Below are 18,384 nucleotides of genomic sequence, written 5' to 3'. Positions count from 1 at the left end.
ATAAAGTTGCAGAATGATATAACATATAACAGGTGCTAAATAAATGTTTGTTGATTGAATGAAAGAACATATGACTTCTAAATTATTTTTTAAGAAGTTAATATTTGAGAAGTCAAATATAATGTGAACTTTTTCCCTCAAAGGGCATTTGGGTACCTGAAGGAGAAACGGTGAAGATTCCTGTGGCTATTAAGATTCTTAATGAGACAACTGGTCCCAAGGCCAATGTGGAGTTCATGGATGTAAGTATGGATGCCCAGGCAATCACATTTTTATGCATTATCAAATAATCTGCTTTGAGAATTAAAAAAAAAAGATTATATAACTTACAAAGTTTTTTCTATGGAAATGGTATAATCTTATAATTAAAGAAATTTCTAAGACCACTTCACATTATATTATACTTTTTAGATTACCTCTGGTTCACAACTATCTGCGTAGATAGTTCATTAGCACTTGAATTTAGAATTTGAAGATATTTACAATCCTCAAGGTGAATTATATTTTATGTTGAATTAGACATAAAATGTTTCTATATTTTATTGTTGAATATAGCCAAATAGCCTTCTAGTGAATGCACTATGTAAATCGAACTGGAAATATATTTAGTAACCAAAAATAACCAATTGTATTCAATAACCAGATATTAATGTATTTCTTCAAATTAGTTGCAATGAATAGTATTAGAAGGACTATGTGGCGATAATAAGAAGTCACTAATATTTGGAAAGTATTAACTAAGCACCAAGCACTGTTATAAATAATTCACAAATAATAACTCACTTAATTCTCAGATATGACAATCCAGGAGCCTAGGATTGACTCAGGGTTAATTCAAGGTCACAAAGTTAGGAAATGGCAGGTCTAGGCTTTGAGTTCAGGCAACCAGGCTTGAGGAGGGACTTCTTTTTAAGAGCCAAAGAATAGTCAGGTTGTGCATGTTATGTGTTCTCTTTGGCAACTATTCAGCTCTGCCATTTTTGGTGAAAGCAGCCATAGGCAATTGAAGCAAAACAAAATGCCAGTGGGTGTGACTGTGTTCCAACAAAACTTTTTATTTACATAAACAAGCTGTAGGCCAGATTTGGCCTGCAGGCAAGCCCATGCTTTCAAGGGCTATGTGTTTAACTACTATGCCAAACCACATTTTGGGAATAATAACGATGATTTGAAAAATTAATTATGCTGTTTTATTATATTATGGTTATGATCCACTTGGTTGAAAATATCAATCAATATTACTTTCTATAATAAATCAGTCTCTGCTAAATTTAAATTAGAAACCTACCTAAGTCAGATAATTACTCCTTGTAATTTATTTTTTTCATTTCAAATTCAGAAGATAAGACGTTACAAGTTAAAAAAAAAAAAAAACTCCAACTGTAGAATGATAAGAGAGTTCTAAAGAATAAATGTACTTTATAAGGTCAATCAGAACTTTAAGATTTCCCCTAACAAAAATTGTAGATTGAGCTGTTCAGCAAATTTCATAGAGTAGGATAGAATAAAACTATATATATGTAGCATGCTGTTATTTTTTCACGTTCAACACAAGGTATCCTGCCAGGGGTTCTATCAAAGATCATATACGTTCTTTCTCTATTTTTTAGCATAATGTCTTCAGTAATAAGGATGATTTTGATTCTCAAATGACCTTCATATGAAAGATGATGCAAGCATATGCACTTTGATTTTTTTAAAAGATGGATTGCTATATATTTCTACCCAATTTCTCCTGTAAGCTCTTTTGCAAGTTTTTCAGGAGCTCAGTCTGTGACCTTGAATAATTTATTTGGGTATTATGCTAACCACTTTGTATAAGACTACTTTTAGCTTAACTTATTATTGGTTATTATATAATAGGGCTAATAATCAGATGGTACAAACCTGCTTTTCTGATTGTTTGGTTCCATGCCTTACCAGTTGCTTTACATTTTAAATATCACCCTACATACATATCATCCAATACCTGTCTAACAGACAATGAGTCCAGTAACAAAATAATGTTTCTTTCTGCAGGTCTCTAAAGATTCTGAACCTCTCTGCAGCTACATGTCCTGGCTCATATGTTAAAATTTAAAACTGAAGCCTTTTTAAGTGATGTCCCAATTACTCAATTTGATCTTGATCATAGCTATAAATTTGTGAAAGGAACTTTACAAGAAGTTAGAAATTATAAAGAAAAATTACAATGAGTAGAAATTGTTGATTAATTTATAAAACTGGTAGAAAAAATCTTACCAAGCCTAAGCTACAACCAAAGCTGAAATTCACAAGAATGCTAATAATCCCTGCTGGAGGCTTGGACAGCCATTTTTGTCATATTTCCATGGAAACAGACTGGCAAAAGGGGGTTAAGAGGCTACAAAATAATAACCTAAGGAAAAAAACCTCTAAAAACCTCATCATGATTTTGAATGATTATTTGAAAGCTCCTAACCCCATCCATTTTTTGTTTCTTGATCTGAAGTCTATTCCCATGGAAACAAGAGTGGGGATGGCAGCTTGAAGTCTTAGATTTCCACTGAATTTTAGATGAGGCTCTGATTGAGCCATGAAAGGAGTCATTTTCCTACATGGTTGATGGATTTGGTAACCAATAGACTCAAAGGAATTTGTTCTTTTTAAAAGTTAAGAAAAGTTAAGGAAAATATTTTGACTGTGCCTTTCCTACTTGTGGATAGATGCTAGAAGTTTAACAGATTGACGGACTGCTATTGGCAGAGTTTCAATAAATATTAGCAGAAACGCTTCCTACTATTTTGATGACTTCTTTCAAAACATTGGAAGGATAACATCACCATGATTAAAACACGGTTTTACTGGCAACATTGATGGTGAATTCAATATTTTACATAGACTGGTGTAATTTTAATATAAACGTATGCCTACATTGCATACCTACATTTTCAGCTCATCTGTTATGTGTGTCAGGCGTCCTCAAACTACGGCCCTCAGGCCACATGTGGGTGTTTTTTCCCACTTGTTTTTTTTTTTTTACTTCAAAATGAGATATGTGCAGTGTGCCTAGGAATTTGTTCATAGTTTTTTTAAAACTATAGTCCAGCCTCCAACGGTCTGAGGGACAGTGAACTGGCTCCCTGTTTAAAAAGTTTGAGGACCCCTGGTAGATGATTGTAAGTATTTGAATAACCTATTAAACCCCAAGCAAAGGTTTGTATAACGAAACTTATTTTATAATTTGGACCTAAGGATTTAGTCGAAATTACAAATGTTCTAGAGTTCTTAGGTTAAAAGTAATATGTTTAATATATGTCTCAGTTAGGGTTCTTCCAGAAGTAGAAGTTGCCCCCGAAACAAGGATTTGAGTGAAAATAGTTTATTTTGGAGGTGAAAGACTCCAGTAGGGGAATGTGGAAATAAGATAGGGGAACCAATAAAGCTAGCTGCCATTGTGAGAAACTGGAATTTCTTTCTACTGGAAAGACACTGGCAGGCAGTCAGTTGCAAGACACGCCTCAGAATTATCCTACTCAGGGTTCCAGGAGCTGGAGCCATTACATGAGCTCTGTCAGTTATCGATTGAGGAGTCCTGGGAGAAAGAGAGATTTATCTTCCTACATGTCCTACCTCCTGAGGGTAGCAAAATAGCCTTAGGTGGCAAGAGAAAGCTGTTGGGCAAAGAAAAGTGAGTGGAAGTCAGGTGGTACAACACTATGATAGAATGTTCCCAGGATAACTTTCAAATTGAAGTAAGATGTACTGCAAACATGTTACATGTCTCTTTTGGAAACGAGTGCATGTGTATGTTTGTACTTATATGCATGTGTTTCTATGTGTTTTATAACATTTTATAGAAAGAAAATAAAGTTTCCAAAGATGGTGGAAATTGCATACTCTCATTAATCATTTAGATCCTTTCCCACCCTGCAACTTTACACTTAGAGCAGAATAGTCTAGATTCAATAATCACTACTACTATATTTATGAGATATAGCCATGCTTTACTGGTTATTATGTGTCACAAATGCAGCACCTTAATATTCAAAATTCATCACTACAATTCAACACTTCTATTAATATTCAAGGGCAAAGGAGAGGATTGTTATATTTTCTTAGAATTTTTAACATAGGCAAAAAATAAATATGGGGCAGTTTGTGCACTATTAAATGCTACACTAAAAGCAAGAGAAGGAGAATCTTATCACAGGGCTTTTACTCGGCTCACCTGAATATGTCTAATGGATTCATAATGACAATAATAACACACTGCTGTGGCCAGTGCATTCTTCATTCCCATTAAGAAAGATCACACTGAACAACATTAAGAAAATGACTCTAAATGTCCACCTTCATAGAAAGAATGTCTGCATTTATACATGGTCCTAGTTCTTGTTTCAGATAGCACCATTTCAAAATGAGAAAAGTGTGACTTATTTTTTTTTAATCCACCAAATGGTGCTGAACACCAGACCTAAGAATGATGTTATTGAACAAAATTCTTAGATTATGGGACCATGGTAGATAAAATCAGCCAGACTTGATAGCTTTTCTGAGTTCCCACCACTCTGTATTTTTCCCCCAATATTTAAGCCTAACATCAGTGTTTTATCTAAATTGTTTTCTTAAAAAATTAGCTGAGAATGGAAGAAATTCTGTAATTATTCTAAATTTCAATGGCTGATCAAAAGTACTGGCTTAGCTCTAGCATGATCTTCTTGGCTTCAATTTTGGTTTTCCCACACCAAATTCACCATATAGTTCACAGAAAATTGCTGTCAGGAAATGTGTTTCAAAACATCCAACCTTATATGTAAATGGTAATATTTTATTAAAAGAATAGCTTGTTTTCTTCTCCATTTACAAGAGGAAATTTTATTTATCTTACACAACTGACGTTTTGCTATTTTCTAAAGAAATGTTCATGTGAATTGTGTTTATATGTTGTCTGTATTGTTTTTTATCTTGGTGGAAATTGTTTCAACGCTAATTGATGTCATCATAATGGGACAAGATGAATACAATATACTAGCAGTTTATATTTTCTGTCGGATTATATCAGACTTGTAATATTATTTGAAAAGATATTTTGTTCTATAACATTTTCACATTCCAAAAGTTCATGTATATGACTTCACATAGTATGAAAAACTCTTAGCTAGATCCTGTGTTATACTAATAGTGGATTTTTAAAAAATTCACATTTTTAATTATATCTGTTGACTTTATAGGTTTTGTTCATTTGCATATATGAAAACAATTCATCTATTTCAGAGGTGAAAAATGCAGAATGCCCTTTATTTTAAAGGCCAATTACTTAAATGTCACAAGATCCTTTACTATTGGCGTGATCTTGAAAAGATGGTTAACCAATCTTCTTTTTCTTAAGAAAAGATATAGGTAAAGTAATTAAGAAAAGTTCTGGAAATTTACTTTGCTTTTAAAAATAAAACACTATCTTCATAAAGAGAATCTATAAACTCCATTAGAAGCAGAATTTAGAGTCTGTCAAAACTGTACTAAAAAAAAAAAAAGAAAAATTTCCCAGTAGTAAAAGTAAATCATATATGCTACAGTTATTTCATTGGCTCTTGTTCACATCCTTTTAGTTGTACAGAACTTGGTCATCAGCACAAATGTCCCATCTGAAACTAATATTTCAAACACCCTACAATTACATTCTCTTTCCCCTCCAGTTTATTTTCTTTCATTGACTCTTTTCTGTGTCTCATTGTCCCTCAGCTGCTTCCTACTTTCACATCCCTCTGTAGTCAACTTAGATTCATGGCCCATCATTATAATCATATTATTACAAAAATCTTCAAGCTTCCTGTTTCTCAAAATCATGCTGCCAGGAAGCAATCTCAGAAGTATTAAAATTTCTCAGTGCCGGTTCTAGACCTCTTTTTAATCTACATTTTTCCTTAGATCATCTCACTAGATTATCAACTTCCATCTCTAGTCTGTTCTATGAACCTGATCTCATCTCCATTCTTGATATTGCCACATTGAAATCCCAGGCACATCTCAAGTTTGACGCACTCGGAATGGATCTCTTTATCCTCTCCTGTTAATCTCTCCTGCCTCCAATTTTACCCACTTAAATAATTTGTATCTCTAACCTGTTGTTCTTATCAGAAATTTGGAACTTATCCTTGCATGTCATAACCCCTCAAAACATCCACTTCCAATTCAAGGCAAATGCTTTGATTCTATGCCCAAAATACATTTGGATGTCATCCCCTTCTTTTTAAACTCCATTGCCATCACCTTAATCCAAGACATCAACTTCTTCAGTTTCAATTATGAGACTAGCTTCCAATTTGATATCTCTACTTTTTAATACAAAACTTGAATTCTGTCATTCCTCTGTATAAAAACTTTTATTGGCCTTACTGCAGTACAGTAAAACACTAGACTCTTAGCTTACAGAGCTCCTGATTACTTCCCCAGTTGCCTTTCTCTTCACTTTCTCAACACTCTTCCTTACAAGCAAGCCAGTTAGTGCCTCCACCTGGAGTGTTCATCCCTCAATTATACCTAATGGACTCCTAGTTATCCTGATTTTCTCAGCTTAAGTATACTTCCTCAAAGAGCTCTTCCTTGACTCCTTAATCTAAATTATACCTTACTAGCAGCATGCAGAAATCTTCCTCTGTAACGTTTACCATGGTAAGTTATTGTGTATTTATTTTTTTTCTCTTAGTTTTTATTGTAGAATTCTACTCTCCACCACTAGATTGCAAGATTGTTGATGACAAGGGACTATGTCCATTGACTGCACTACTGCATATCTAAGGGCAAGCACAATGGAAACATATAGTTAGGTAACACAATAACTACTTGGTTAATTGTCTGAATGCATTTTTTTTCTATTTTTAAAGACTTTTATTATTTAAGCCCTCTATTCCAGCCTAATTTCTGTAATATTTTCCCCCAATAGTCTTATCTTTGTTTAGGTATGTTGTACTTCAATCATTTCTCTTACTCATATTGCTCATCTATAATTTATTTCTGCAAACTCAATTTAAGAGCTGTTGTGAATCTAGAGCACCAAACAAATCACTGAGAAAATAGACCTTCCATTTTGACTCTGTAAGATCCTTTGAGGAGGAAAACCCTTGGATGACTTTCTCCTATGCATGCAAGAGGTCAGTAACCTTACCTAGCTCCCATTAGAGGAACCTGTTGTAGGGAACCTTTTGAATGCCTGCCTGTGAATGATTCCATTATATATGAGAGGGTAGTACTAGCTTTCATTTTTAGCATCTTACTTCTGAGTTCCTTGGTTCTTATGTAGTAATTTTAGGTAGTGTTCACTCTCTCGATGAAATTCTGTTATTAGAGCCCCTTCCTCCCCTTGTCTCCTGCCTGTCTACTTCTGTTCCAATAAGAGTAAGAAGGATGGGATGATCTTCTATAAATAGGAAAAAAAAAACAGGTGATTTTACTACAGATTAATTTGGCAAAAATAAATAAATAAAAGTAACCATGGTCGTTATAAATCCCTGCCAGTTGGGGTTAACTGAATTTAGTAGCTATCCTAAACCTTGAGCTTTAAATATTGCCTTAGGGGATATTAAAGAGTTTAACAAGTTTCCAATAGGCTAAATTTCCTTTTTGAAGTAACTAGAGGAGACTACCCAAATGCAAAATAGGTTGCTCTCTGTAAGCCACAATTTATAACTTAATTAGCTTTCTGACTGCTTATGTTTCTCCAAAGCATTTCTTGATTTTGTGTGAAAGGACATTTCTCAAGAGTCCATAGTCTACTGTACCAGTATTTAAATTGGGTAAATGAAATCAGCTGTGTATATTGACAGCACAGCTTTCCATATTAAAGGTATTTTCCAGTTTTTTAAACTCTACAATTTGGTGAATTTCATACAAGATTAGAGGATGTGTTATGCCACATGGAGCTGAAACTGAACTGATTATGTGCAGTTTCTAATTCCAATTTGAATGGTATTTGAGAATAATTATGATTTAGGAAAAATTCCCACTCAGTTTGACTGTATCACTGGGAGGAGCAATTTAAAATATTAAGATTGTTCATAAAATGCAGGTAGAAAGCAAAGACCAGTAAATAGAATTTCCAGAAAATTGCAAACAATTTTGAACATATCAAACTTTGATATAAATTATTTGGTTAATGATCTGCTTATAGGTTCAAGGAAAAAATATATTGTTTATGCAGGAGGAAGAGACTATGCGAATAAAGTCCTGGCATAAAGTGATTTTAGTTATCCATAGGGAAGTGATTTTATTGAGGGAATTCGAGCTTACTATGCTGTGATATTTGCAGTGGAATAGACATATACATATATATACTTATGTGTGCTGTGTGGATAAATGATAAAAATACTCTCCGTAGTATGTTTTTTGAGCTGGAGTCTCTCTGCCAGATGAGTTACAGTGCAGTGGCATCATCATAGCTTATTGCAACCTCAAACTCCTGGGCTCAAGCAATTCTTCTGCCTCAGCCTCCCAAGTAGCTGAGACTACAGAAGGCCACCATGCCTGGCTTCCATTATATTTTTTAATGTGCCTTTGCAAGTTTAATGACACCACTGAGTAATCATCTATTAGAATAACTATGTGGTTGGTTATTTCTAAAACTGGTATTACAAAAATGACCACTTCACAAGGATATACTCAAACTTATGACAGTTTTCTCAAAATGATCAAAAGAATTCCTCACTCTACCTCACACCACTGCTATATCAGTTGGAGGTTTATGTCTACTGTTTCTAAAGTATAGACTGTCAGAAACTAACCAAATTGACAATGCAGTCTGCTTTTACTTGGGTACGTTAAAGGAATTTGCAAACAGAAAGTTTGTCACATTGTCTCCATACCATCATCACCTGCTTAAGAATGGTCATAGAAAAAGGGTCCTCTGAAGTAGACAGTGATCCCAGATTGCTAGACAGCATTAATGTTTAATTAATTTAATTCCACATTCAGCAACAGGAGTCAATAATCCTGGATCACATGAGCATGATTTCTTTCCAGAGTAAATGAAGATATTATGCAAACAAAGATGAATTTGGCTATGGTTTTATTTGTACTAACATTTCCCCCTTCCTTTTCTAACTTCAAGAGCTAATCTGTCCAATAAGGAAATAGATTATAGTGGATTTGGAAAAAAAATTTTAATGACATACCAAAGCCAGGGTGAAAAGGGATCAACCTAGCATGTCCTTCTTGATCATGTTCCACCATGAATCATCTATGAATAGTAGAAATATTTTTTAAAACACTTTCTAGAACCAAATATGTAAAATAAACTCAAAATTATAAGGTAAAGAAATAAATGATTCTTCGCAGCTAGATTGAGCCAGAGAGATGCCTGCAAATGGGTATTAATATGCCTATTTTATGAGGAGAATGAGGCTTACAGATCATATTGAAACCACTGTTCTCATTTCAATACTCATAAGGGGGCTGGGCACAGTAGTTTATGCCTATAATCCTAGCACTTTGGGAGGCTGACGCAGGAGGATTGCTTGAGGCCAGGAGACTGAGGTTGTAGTGAGCTATGACACCACTGCACTCAAGCTAGGGCAACAGAGCAAGACCCTGTCTCAAAACAAACAAACAAACAAACAAACCAACAAACCAGAGTCTGGATTTGAACTGAAAGCTCTCTAGCTCCAGAGTCTACTACTGGCTTCACATACCATTACTCTACGTTCTCCAAAAGATCACATTGTTTAAATGAGAAACAATTGCCACAAGTAACCAAATGTGGCAGTTCAGTCCTGAGTTTCCTTCTGAGTTTTTTATTCTCACTTTTTTCTTCAGAGTTCTTAAGGCTGCCAGTTGCATTGATGGAAATCAAGCTTTGCTCAAGGGGCATTCTTGCCCCTCAAACCTCTAATGATGGTCTTATCATTTTCTTTTTCTTTATTATTGCTCCATATGACATGTTATGCTTACTCTCAGATTACAATATCAAACTATATATAACTTTCTTTAAACACGCACACACAAATCCCCTGCATTTATAAAAAAAATTCTGCTGAACAAACATTTTCAGAAATATTGCTCGAATGCTTTAATTTCATCATTACCACTTTTCATGAAGTGGTTACCATAAAACCTACACTTCTTTTAGCCTATTAACACAAGTTGTGCTACATATGCTATATAAATAGCTTGATTTTTTTTCCAGGAGTACTACTCGGACATAAAAAAAAAAGATGAATTAATGCTTTTTGCAACAATCTGGATGGAACTGGATACCAAAGTGTCTCAAGTATGGAAAAACAAATACCAAACACCATATGTACTCACTATTAAATTGGAACTAACAGATGAGCACACATGTATGTGCACAGAGGGAAGTAAAATTTAATGGAATATCAGATATTCTTTTGAACATTTCTGAATGCTTGTGCAGCTCCTAAGAAGCCATCTTTTTGCTGCCCATAGCTTACAATTTACAATAGCGTGATTAGGAAAGAAGCAGGTGAGAGGGGGGAGGAGGTGATGGATATATTCACACCTAATGGGTGTGGTGCGCACCGTCTGGGGGATAGACATGACACGCTTGAAGCTCTGACTCAGGTGGGGCAAAGGCAATATATGTAACCTAAACATTTGTACCCCCATAATATGCTGGAATAAATTAAAAAAAAAAAAGACCAAAAACAACAACAACAACAACAAAATAAATAAAAAACCACTGACTTTTCTCTCACAGGAAAAGAAAAAAAAAAGGAAAGAAAACATACCTGTGAGGTCATAAAAACATGAGACCAATTTTTAACAGAAGAATAAGCAGTCAGTGAGGGACCTTTATCGTAACTAAAAAGCTTAGGGTTTTCTACAGTGATCTTTGCTACTGCAGTTTTTATCTAGGGTTTTTGATTCACTTACAAATTTAATCTAACCTCTCTGAACCTAAATGTTCCATTATCTGTTAGAAAATAATTAGCAGCTGTAAGCAGAAGTCTGCATACATGGAGATCCTTGGGAGTCCCTAAGCTCATTGAACTGAGGAGTTTGACAGATACTGGTCAGCTAATATTGGACCAGAAGCTAATAATAGCAGAAAATGCTGCTTAGCTAGGTGAGAAAGTTAACTTGGGGAAAATGAAAATGAAACATTTGGGATTTATGGTCAGAAATAAATTTCCCTTTTTCATTTGTTTCCTGGTAAGAAAATAGCCAAGGGAGCCAGTTATTTTTTCATTTTTCTATTTTTTTTAACAATTTATAATTAAGATCTAAGGGCCCACTATATTCAGCTATATTCACTATAATTTCCTTGTATCCCCACAAAGAAATTTTAGTGAATCAGGAATATGTTTGATATAATGCATACAAATAATAGGTAGATCTGACCAGTAAATTAAAATTGTCAGCTCTAGCAAGCATGTGGAAAATTAACCGTAAGAAACACGTAAGCTTTTGGGGAAAGATGCAAACACAAGGATTTGTGCATAAAGTCAGAAAAGGATTTTTCGTATTGAGATGGAAGCAAGGAGCCAAGTTCCTTTAAAATAAATTCATTTCAAAACCTGGAAGATGCATTCATTTAATGAACATATTATTAATACTGTACTCTCATGAAAGAAAAAGGTTGGTTTTTTTGCAGAGAGATGCTTCAAAATATAATATTCTCTAGTTTTTAAAATAATGTTGATTTAAACAGAATAAATTCCAACCTAGATTATTACTCTTTTATTTTTCAGTGAATGTATAATGTATATACTGGTATATACATTACATAATGTATATACTGGTATAACAGCTAACAAACACCTAACCATTTTTTAACTGTAGGTATGTGTTAATTTTGCATCCCCAACGAGATTGTAAAGGTACTTTGGTCAATAGTTATTTCACACTTTGTGATCCATACAATACCCATTTACTGAATGGTAAGTTCTCAGGAAGATTTGTTTTTGGTTTGGAAAGATGGGTAAAATATGTTTATTTTTAGTAGATTTTTATGAAGTGTCTACTATGTGCAAAGTCTCATGCTATCTATGTACTCTAGGTAGTATAAAGATGACTATCACCCCAAAACCTTACCCTTAGTGAGGTTAAAGTTTAGTAACATATTAAATCGATCATGAAGTAGTACAATTTATCAGGACAGAACAGGGAAAGTATGATAGGAAATTAGAAAAAGAAAATCTTATAATTAGTCGTAGGTTTAGAGATCTTTTGAACTCTCCACCAAGGCAGAAATACCAAAGTTATTTAACCTTCCAGTTTACTTGATTGCACTTGTCTGATCTGATATTATTTATTCCTACTTTTATATTATATCTACTATAACATTAGATTTTTCTTTTTGTACATATTGCTAAAAAGCTTGAGTTTTATGTGATAAATGCATGTATTTTAGAAAATAAATTGACCCATCATTTCAGTTTAATTTTTCCTTTCCTTATTTTATTTTTGCCATATATATGTTTTACCATCATTAGTATGTGTGTGTGTTTTGTAATGTACTTTAAGGACAGAATAAATGGATATATAAATATTTCCTATGACTTAACGTTCCCTCAAAGTATTATATTAAAGTTCCAATATATTTCTCAGATGTAGGTGCACAATTCCTTATTTTAAAACTTGTACTTTCTTGTATCAAATGTTTCTTTAAAAATATTTATAAATATTATATTTTAAATTTTATTATATTTATATTTTATATTATATTTGTTATATTTATATTTTATTTAAAAGCAAAACTTGTTTCATTATAATTATTACTTATAGAGCTTAATTTATTAAAAATTTCTGGCTATAAATCCTTACCCAAATAATACCATGAATTCTTTTATTTTACTGGGTTTGTTGATATGAAAATATTTTGAAAATGTTGTGTTTTTTTTTTCAGTTGTGCATAAAATTATCTCTCATATAATGACCATAATAGTATTTCTAGCTTATCTTTATATTTTTGAGATCTATAAATAATATCAGCAGGTTCATTAGAGAAATCAACTTTTCTCCTTGGTAATCAACTGTCATTTAAAATAACTGCCTATAGAAAACAATAGTGCCATTTTAAAACAACATTCATTTATTTCTCCTCAATATGGCTATATGCTTTTATCATATTCATATCTTTTTAGTATTCTATTTCTTGGGGTACAGGAAATCTGTATTTATGTACTTCATAGGTATGTGTAACTATTAAGAAAACAGCATTCCCACTTACAAATGAGAATTAAAATATTTACAAATAGTTTGGATATAATTCCACTAGCAGTTTTCTGACTGAAAATGGAGCTAAGGACTTTCCTTAATGAGGCATAAAGTCTTTCCACTGCTTTTGAAGTAAACAGAATTGTCATTATAGATTAACATTCTTTTATTTAATGCTTCATCTATTGTACAGAGAAATGTAACACCATCTGTGTCCAAAATTTAATTATTTTTATTAATTTAAATAACTAGGTGACCTCAGTAAGATTTAAGTAGGCAGTTCTATTTTTCTATTTCAATATTATAATGAGAATTTCATAAATACTAATTGGGAGATCTCTTATGTAGAAGAAATATTGAATTTACAATATTGGTTTAAAAGATCTTGGTCTAAATTCTACTTATGCTACCTACAAGTTGGGAGCCCAGTGAGAAGCTCAGCTAATATCTTTGTTTTTGAAAAGCAGAATAATAAAAGGTAACTGATCCTGGTGTGTTAGGATGCTAACAATGATTTCTAAATATATTAAATGTTACATAAATATAAAATACTATTTTTAATAATTCAGGCAGGCTCTATTAAATATAATAATAAATTAATAACTATTCATATGAAAATATCCATTATCTGTTAAATTACTTGTAAAGTAACTCAAGATATGGGAAAATAGCCACTATTCATTTTTCTTCTTGTGAGTCATGTCCTTTTCATGATGGCACATTTTTGAACTAGGAATAAACTGGAAACGGGAACTTGGCTTTAATATTTGTAATCTCTTTTAAGATTAAATCAAGTCTAGGACATATACCAAGACTTTATTTTGGCTTTAGGAGATTAAGACCAAAACAGAGCATAATGTGGCAATGTTCTGGGCAGTGGGTGAGAACTCTTGTGTTTTTCTAATGTTGTCCATCTGAAATTACTGTTAAATCTGAGGAGAACTTCATCTCCAAGTATCCTTCCATTGTCTTCTTTCCATAGATTTAACAATACATCTTTCCGAGAATGAGTGAATGAGATGATATACAAAACATTCTTATTTAATATTTATCACATTATAAGAATTTAATATTTATCACATTACAAGGCTCATGTGCCATTACCCATTTGTAATCAATATATTATTTTCTCCCTTTCAGATTTAGATTTTGATTAGCTTGAACTTCTTAAAACAATATCAGAGAAACAAAAAGAGGAAATATTTTTTGTGAAGTCTGTTAACTGTGCTCCAAGTGTATTGAATAACTTTTCTTCTATTCATCATGGTAATAAAGCAACAAAGACCATCCAACTTTAAACTATAAGTTAGCATGAAGACTTGCATAATTAATGCCAACTTTTCACAATAAGAAAATGAAAGCCTATGTTTAAGAACTTACTATTATTTAAGAATTTTCTCTGCATGTCTTTTTTTGCATTAGCAATTCAAATAGACACAGGATGTTTCGATTTCTAAAGGATAATGTATATGCCAAATTGTTATTACATGGATGTAAATGAAGGTTTTAAGGTATTTCTGTTAATAATACATGGTATTCTTTTTATTACCTTAAATGAAATACATTCAAAACAAGGCAATGTTGGTTGAAGGTTAACAGTCAGCCAATCAAGACTTGATGAAAGACAGTTCTGATATTTAAGTGTACCAAAAATCTGTTTAAAATTGTGTATTTGCCATCTAAGACATTTTTGAAGCATGATCCTGTGCTATCTGTCTTTTTGTGTCTTTTGGTGATGAGATATTACATTACAAGGTTTCTTTGTCCTATGAGGTTGATAAGACTGAATGTGAATGCTGGCATGCACCTAAACTATTTGACTTACAAATCAGTGTTAAAGCATAAAGTATTCAGGGACAAGGGGCCTTGGAGGATTACTAAGTGATATTTATCATTTGGGTTTTTCCTTCTCAAGTGTTTAAACTTAGGACTATGTCAGTGTTTGATAGGGAACAGTGGCATAATTTCAAGGTAAAATTTTTTTTAAAGAGCTGTCCTCAAGGTAAAATTTAAGAACTGTAAGAACAAAATCAGTTTCACCATTTAAAGAAACAGGAAACAAACAAGCAAAAAATAGTAGAAGCTCCATTAAGATTTGAAGAAATACTGTGACCCTCTCTGCTTATATAAGCTGAGTCTCAAATCTTGTTTCTTTCTCTCAGGGTGTTGATTACTATGATAACACCTTACAGAGAGTAATAATATTTCATCTCTGATAACTGGCATTTTTTAATTTGCCATTGCAACATAAATTGACTTAGATATTAGACTCTAGGACTTGATCTGCAGTGTGTCAAGGAAAAAACGTAAAATACTATAAACTAACATAGTTTGAGTGGAAAGAATTTCTTTATAAATGTGGGATTCTGTAATAATTTGGTCAAAACTAAATTAAATATGTCCTCTTAAACAATAATGGAAATTGGTTGGACCCAAATAGCAGGAATACAGCTGTGCCTCAAAAATGACCTGGAACTTGGAAACTTAAGACTGTAAGGATCAATAGAGGCTTCTTTCCCCTCAACTTCTGCCCCCTTTGGGTGAAGTACCCACATAATCCCTAGGGAGCAGGATTTAGGAAAAAGATTCTCATTGGCCTGTTTTGGGATTGCACCTGTCCCTGGATCAAATGAAGAGGGCATAGTCCCATTGTTTAAAATGGCTTCTGATGGTCCAGCAATTTTATCAGGTACATTGGGTGAAGACCAAAATGAATAAAAGGGAGGGAGGACACTAAAAAGGCAACTCTATAAGTTCATTTTAGTGAAAACACATCTGTAGTAATCTAAGATCCAATCAGGAAATAGAAACTATTCAAAGCATCTTGAAAGCAGCTGCTTTCAGCTTTGAATCTAGAACCTTATATCTTTCAGTTTGGGGATTTTGTTTTTCTTCATGGCACCTTTGATAATATTTATCTCATTTTTCCTGTTGCTGTTTCTGGAATTCTCATTAATTATTTATTGGACCTTCTAGATTGATCCTCTAATTTTTCAGTCTATTTTCTTAGATTTTCTAGATTTATATATTTTTTCTACTTTTCTGAGAATTTTATTGCCTTTTCCTTGGCTTTAAAAAAAATACCATGTATTATACTTTTAATTTTCAAAAACATTTTGTTCTCAGCATTTTTTAACACATAATTCTTGGTTGATGAATGCAATATATTTTCTCATCTGTTTTATGATGCTAATTTTTCAAATATTATCTTCTGTTTCTTGAATTATCTCTTCTGTCTGGATTCTTTCTTTGTTTTTCTTTTCTTTTTATTTTTTAAATAGCCTCTGTTTATAGAACTAAAGTTTTTCCACAAATATCTGGTGATTTCACCTTTACCGTGAACAAGTATCTGACCATTTGTTTGAGTTACCCACCATGGGGCCACTTATCTTTTCAGAGAGGAATCTATCAATTGTCTGCTGCAAAACTATACACTTGGCTGGCAGCATTTTTGGAGATGATTGCAAGTAGTCTGATTCACTATGCAGTCTTTAAAAAAAATAAAAACAACAAAATAGTTTTGCGATTATGTTCCTCTCCCCCAATTTCCTCTGTGTCTGGTGTTCCCAAATATGTGTTTCATTAGCTCAGTTTCTAGTTTTTTGCCAGGGTGGAGAGAATCAGTCACCTGCTATTCTGAATAGGGAGACAATAAGATAATTTAATTGTAATGTAGAGAGATTTTAATTATTCTGGTTTTTGGCCCTACGTTTCAACTTCATCATCTGTACTACTAAATGCCCTAGTTTTTTATACCCTTTATGTTTCCTCCCGAATGAAATGACTTTTATATTACTGACATTTCTCTTTGAAGGCGTTTGGCATTGTTCTCTTAGTTTTGCTATCTCCATATCTTCCCATTTTTCTGAAATTTGTTGACATTTTTCACTTGCTATTATTCAGTCACCCTATTCTCTTTGTCCTTTGCATTTGTGTCTTCACTTCCATTTTAGTGGGATTTTGAGAAGGAGCAAAGAAAATACATGTACTTAACTTACTATAGTTAACTAAAAGCCCTATAAGGAGTTTAAGCTGATAGGAAAGCTTCTTCTAACTTTATTTTATTTGTTTTATTTTTTTGCTATTAGGCATTATGAGAGTAAAACTAAAGAATACATACCCTTTAATTTCAGACTTTTTATAATCTCATGCATAAGGAGCAACATTAGACATTGTTTGGACAATCAGTGACTGCTTACTGAGAGCTACACAGCTCCTTAAGCATATGATCTTGTGATCTTCACATGGCAACAAGAAGAGCTAGCAGCATTCATATTGAGAAATGGTAGTTTATACTCTATTTCAGGTAGTCACTACTGGGAGAAATATCCAAGAAAATATCTAGCCCCTAGATTGCAGTTAAAAGTAAAGTTCTTCTTTGACTTTCCTCATAGGTTAAAACTTAAAAATATTGGGAAGAGTCACTTAACAGTTATCCCCTTTGATTTAAATATTAAGAAAAGTTTTATAGGAAATAATATATCTAATCTCAATTGTCTAATGATGGATGTTGGCTGTAGCACTGCCAACCTTATTATTAAGAGCTCTGGAAATATTTATGGTGCCTATTGTTTTCATAGACTACAGGGTTATAAAGATTATGAAGGTGAAAGAAGACATTTAACAACTTCATGTCTCTTGGCAGAAGAAATCAAAATGTTAACACACCAAATCTATCTAACTTGAGAGTTGCAGAAAAGAACAAGAAATTATTTTTTATGAGCCTGGTAGCTCAAATAATATTTCCTTATATAGGGTCAAAGGGAAATTAAATTAATGTATTTTTATGCCAGTAATATTTTATTTGTAGGCAGAAATAAAAAGAGCCTGAAGCGAGGGTTATCATTTTTTTTCAGTTTTTTTTGTTTTTTATTTTTTTTTTTCAGTTTACAGAGTCCTTTGAAAAAGCTGATGAAATTTATGGAACTTTTCTCAGAAAAAGTACACATATATGTACATTCACCCAAGATTTTTATTCAATTTCTGGGAATTTGTAATCTCTCTGAAGTGTTGATAAACATTTAAGAATCATTGGCCTTAAGCCTTAAACTCCAGTGTTATTCTGCTAATATTATAACCCTAAAGGAAACTTCAGAGGTTAATATTTGCACTTAGACTGCCCAAGAGACTATTCTAAGCCATTGGTGTTTCAACAATGACAGCATATTGGGGGTAGTGGCAGGATCTTTGTGTATCTTAACTTGTTTAATCTCACAACAATCTGTAAAATAGGTTTTGGATAATGGAAATGTT

The 18,384-nt window shown here is 32.9% G+C and overlaps 1 protein-coding gene across 6 annotated transcripts in view; it reads left to right on the top strand.

The window, feature by feature from the left end:
- Positions 1-18,384, top strand: part of ERBB4 (erb-b2 receptor tyrosine kinase 4) — a 1,053,313-nt gene that overhangs the window by 838,191 nt on the left and 196,738 nt on the right. For all 6 annotated transcript variants that reach the window (XM_020288223.2, XM_020288220.2, XM_020288224.2 and 3 more), the window contains one exon: positions 144-242. In XM_020288223.2, the coding sequence (XP_020143812.1) occupies positions 144-242 (99 nt within the window). The remainder of the gene's footprint in view (positions 1-143; positions 243-18,384) is intronic.

The sequence above is a fragment of the Microcebus murinus genome, chromosome 8, assembly GCF_040939455.1.
Source record: "Microcebus murinus isolate Inina chromosome 8, M.murinus_Inina_mat1.0, whole genome shotgun sequence".
Classification (NCBI taxonomy): domain Eukaryota; kingdom Metazoa; phylum Chordata; class Mammalia; order Primates; family Cheirogaleidae; genus Microcebus; species Microcebus murinus.
This window is presented reverse-complemented; position numbering and strand designations above follow the sequence as displayed.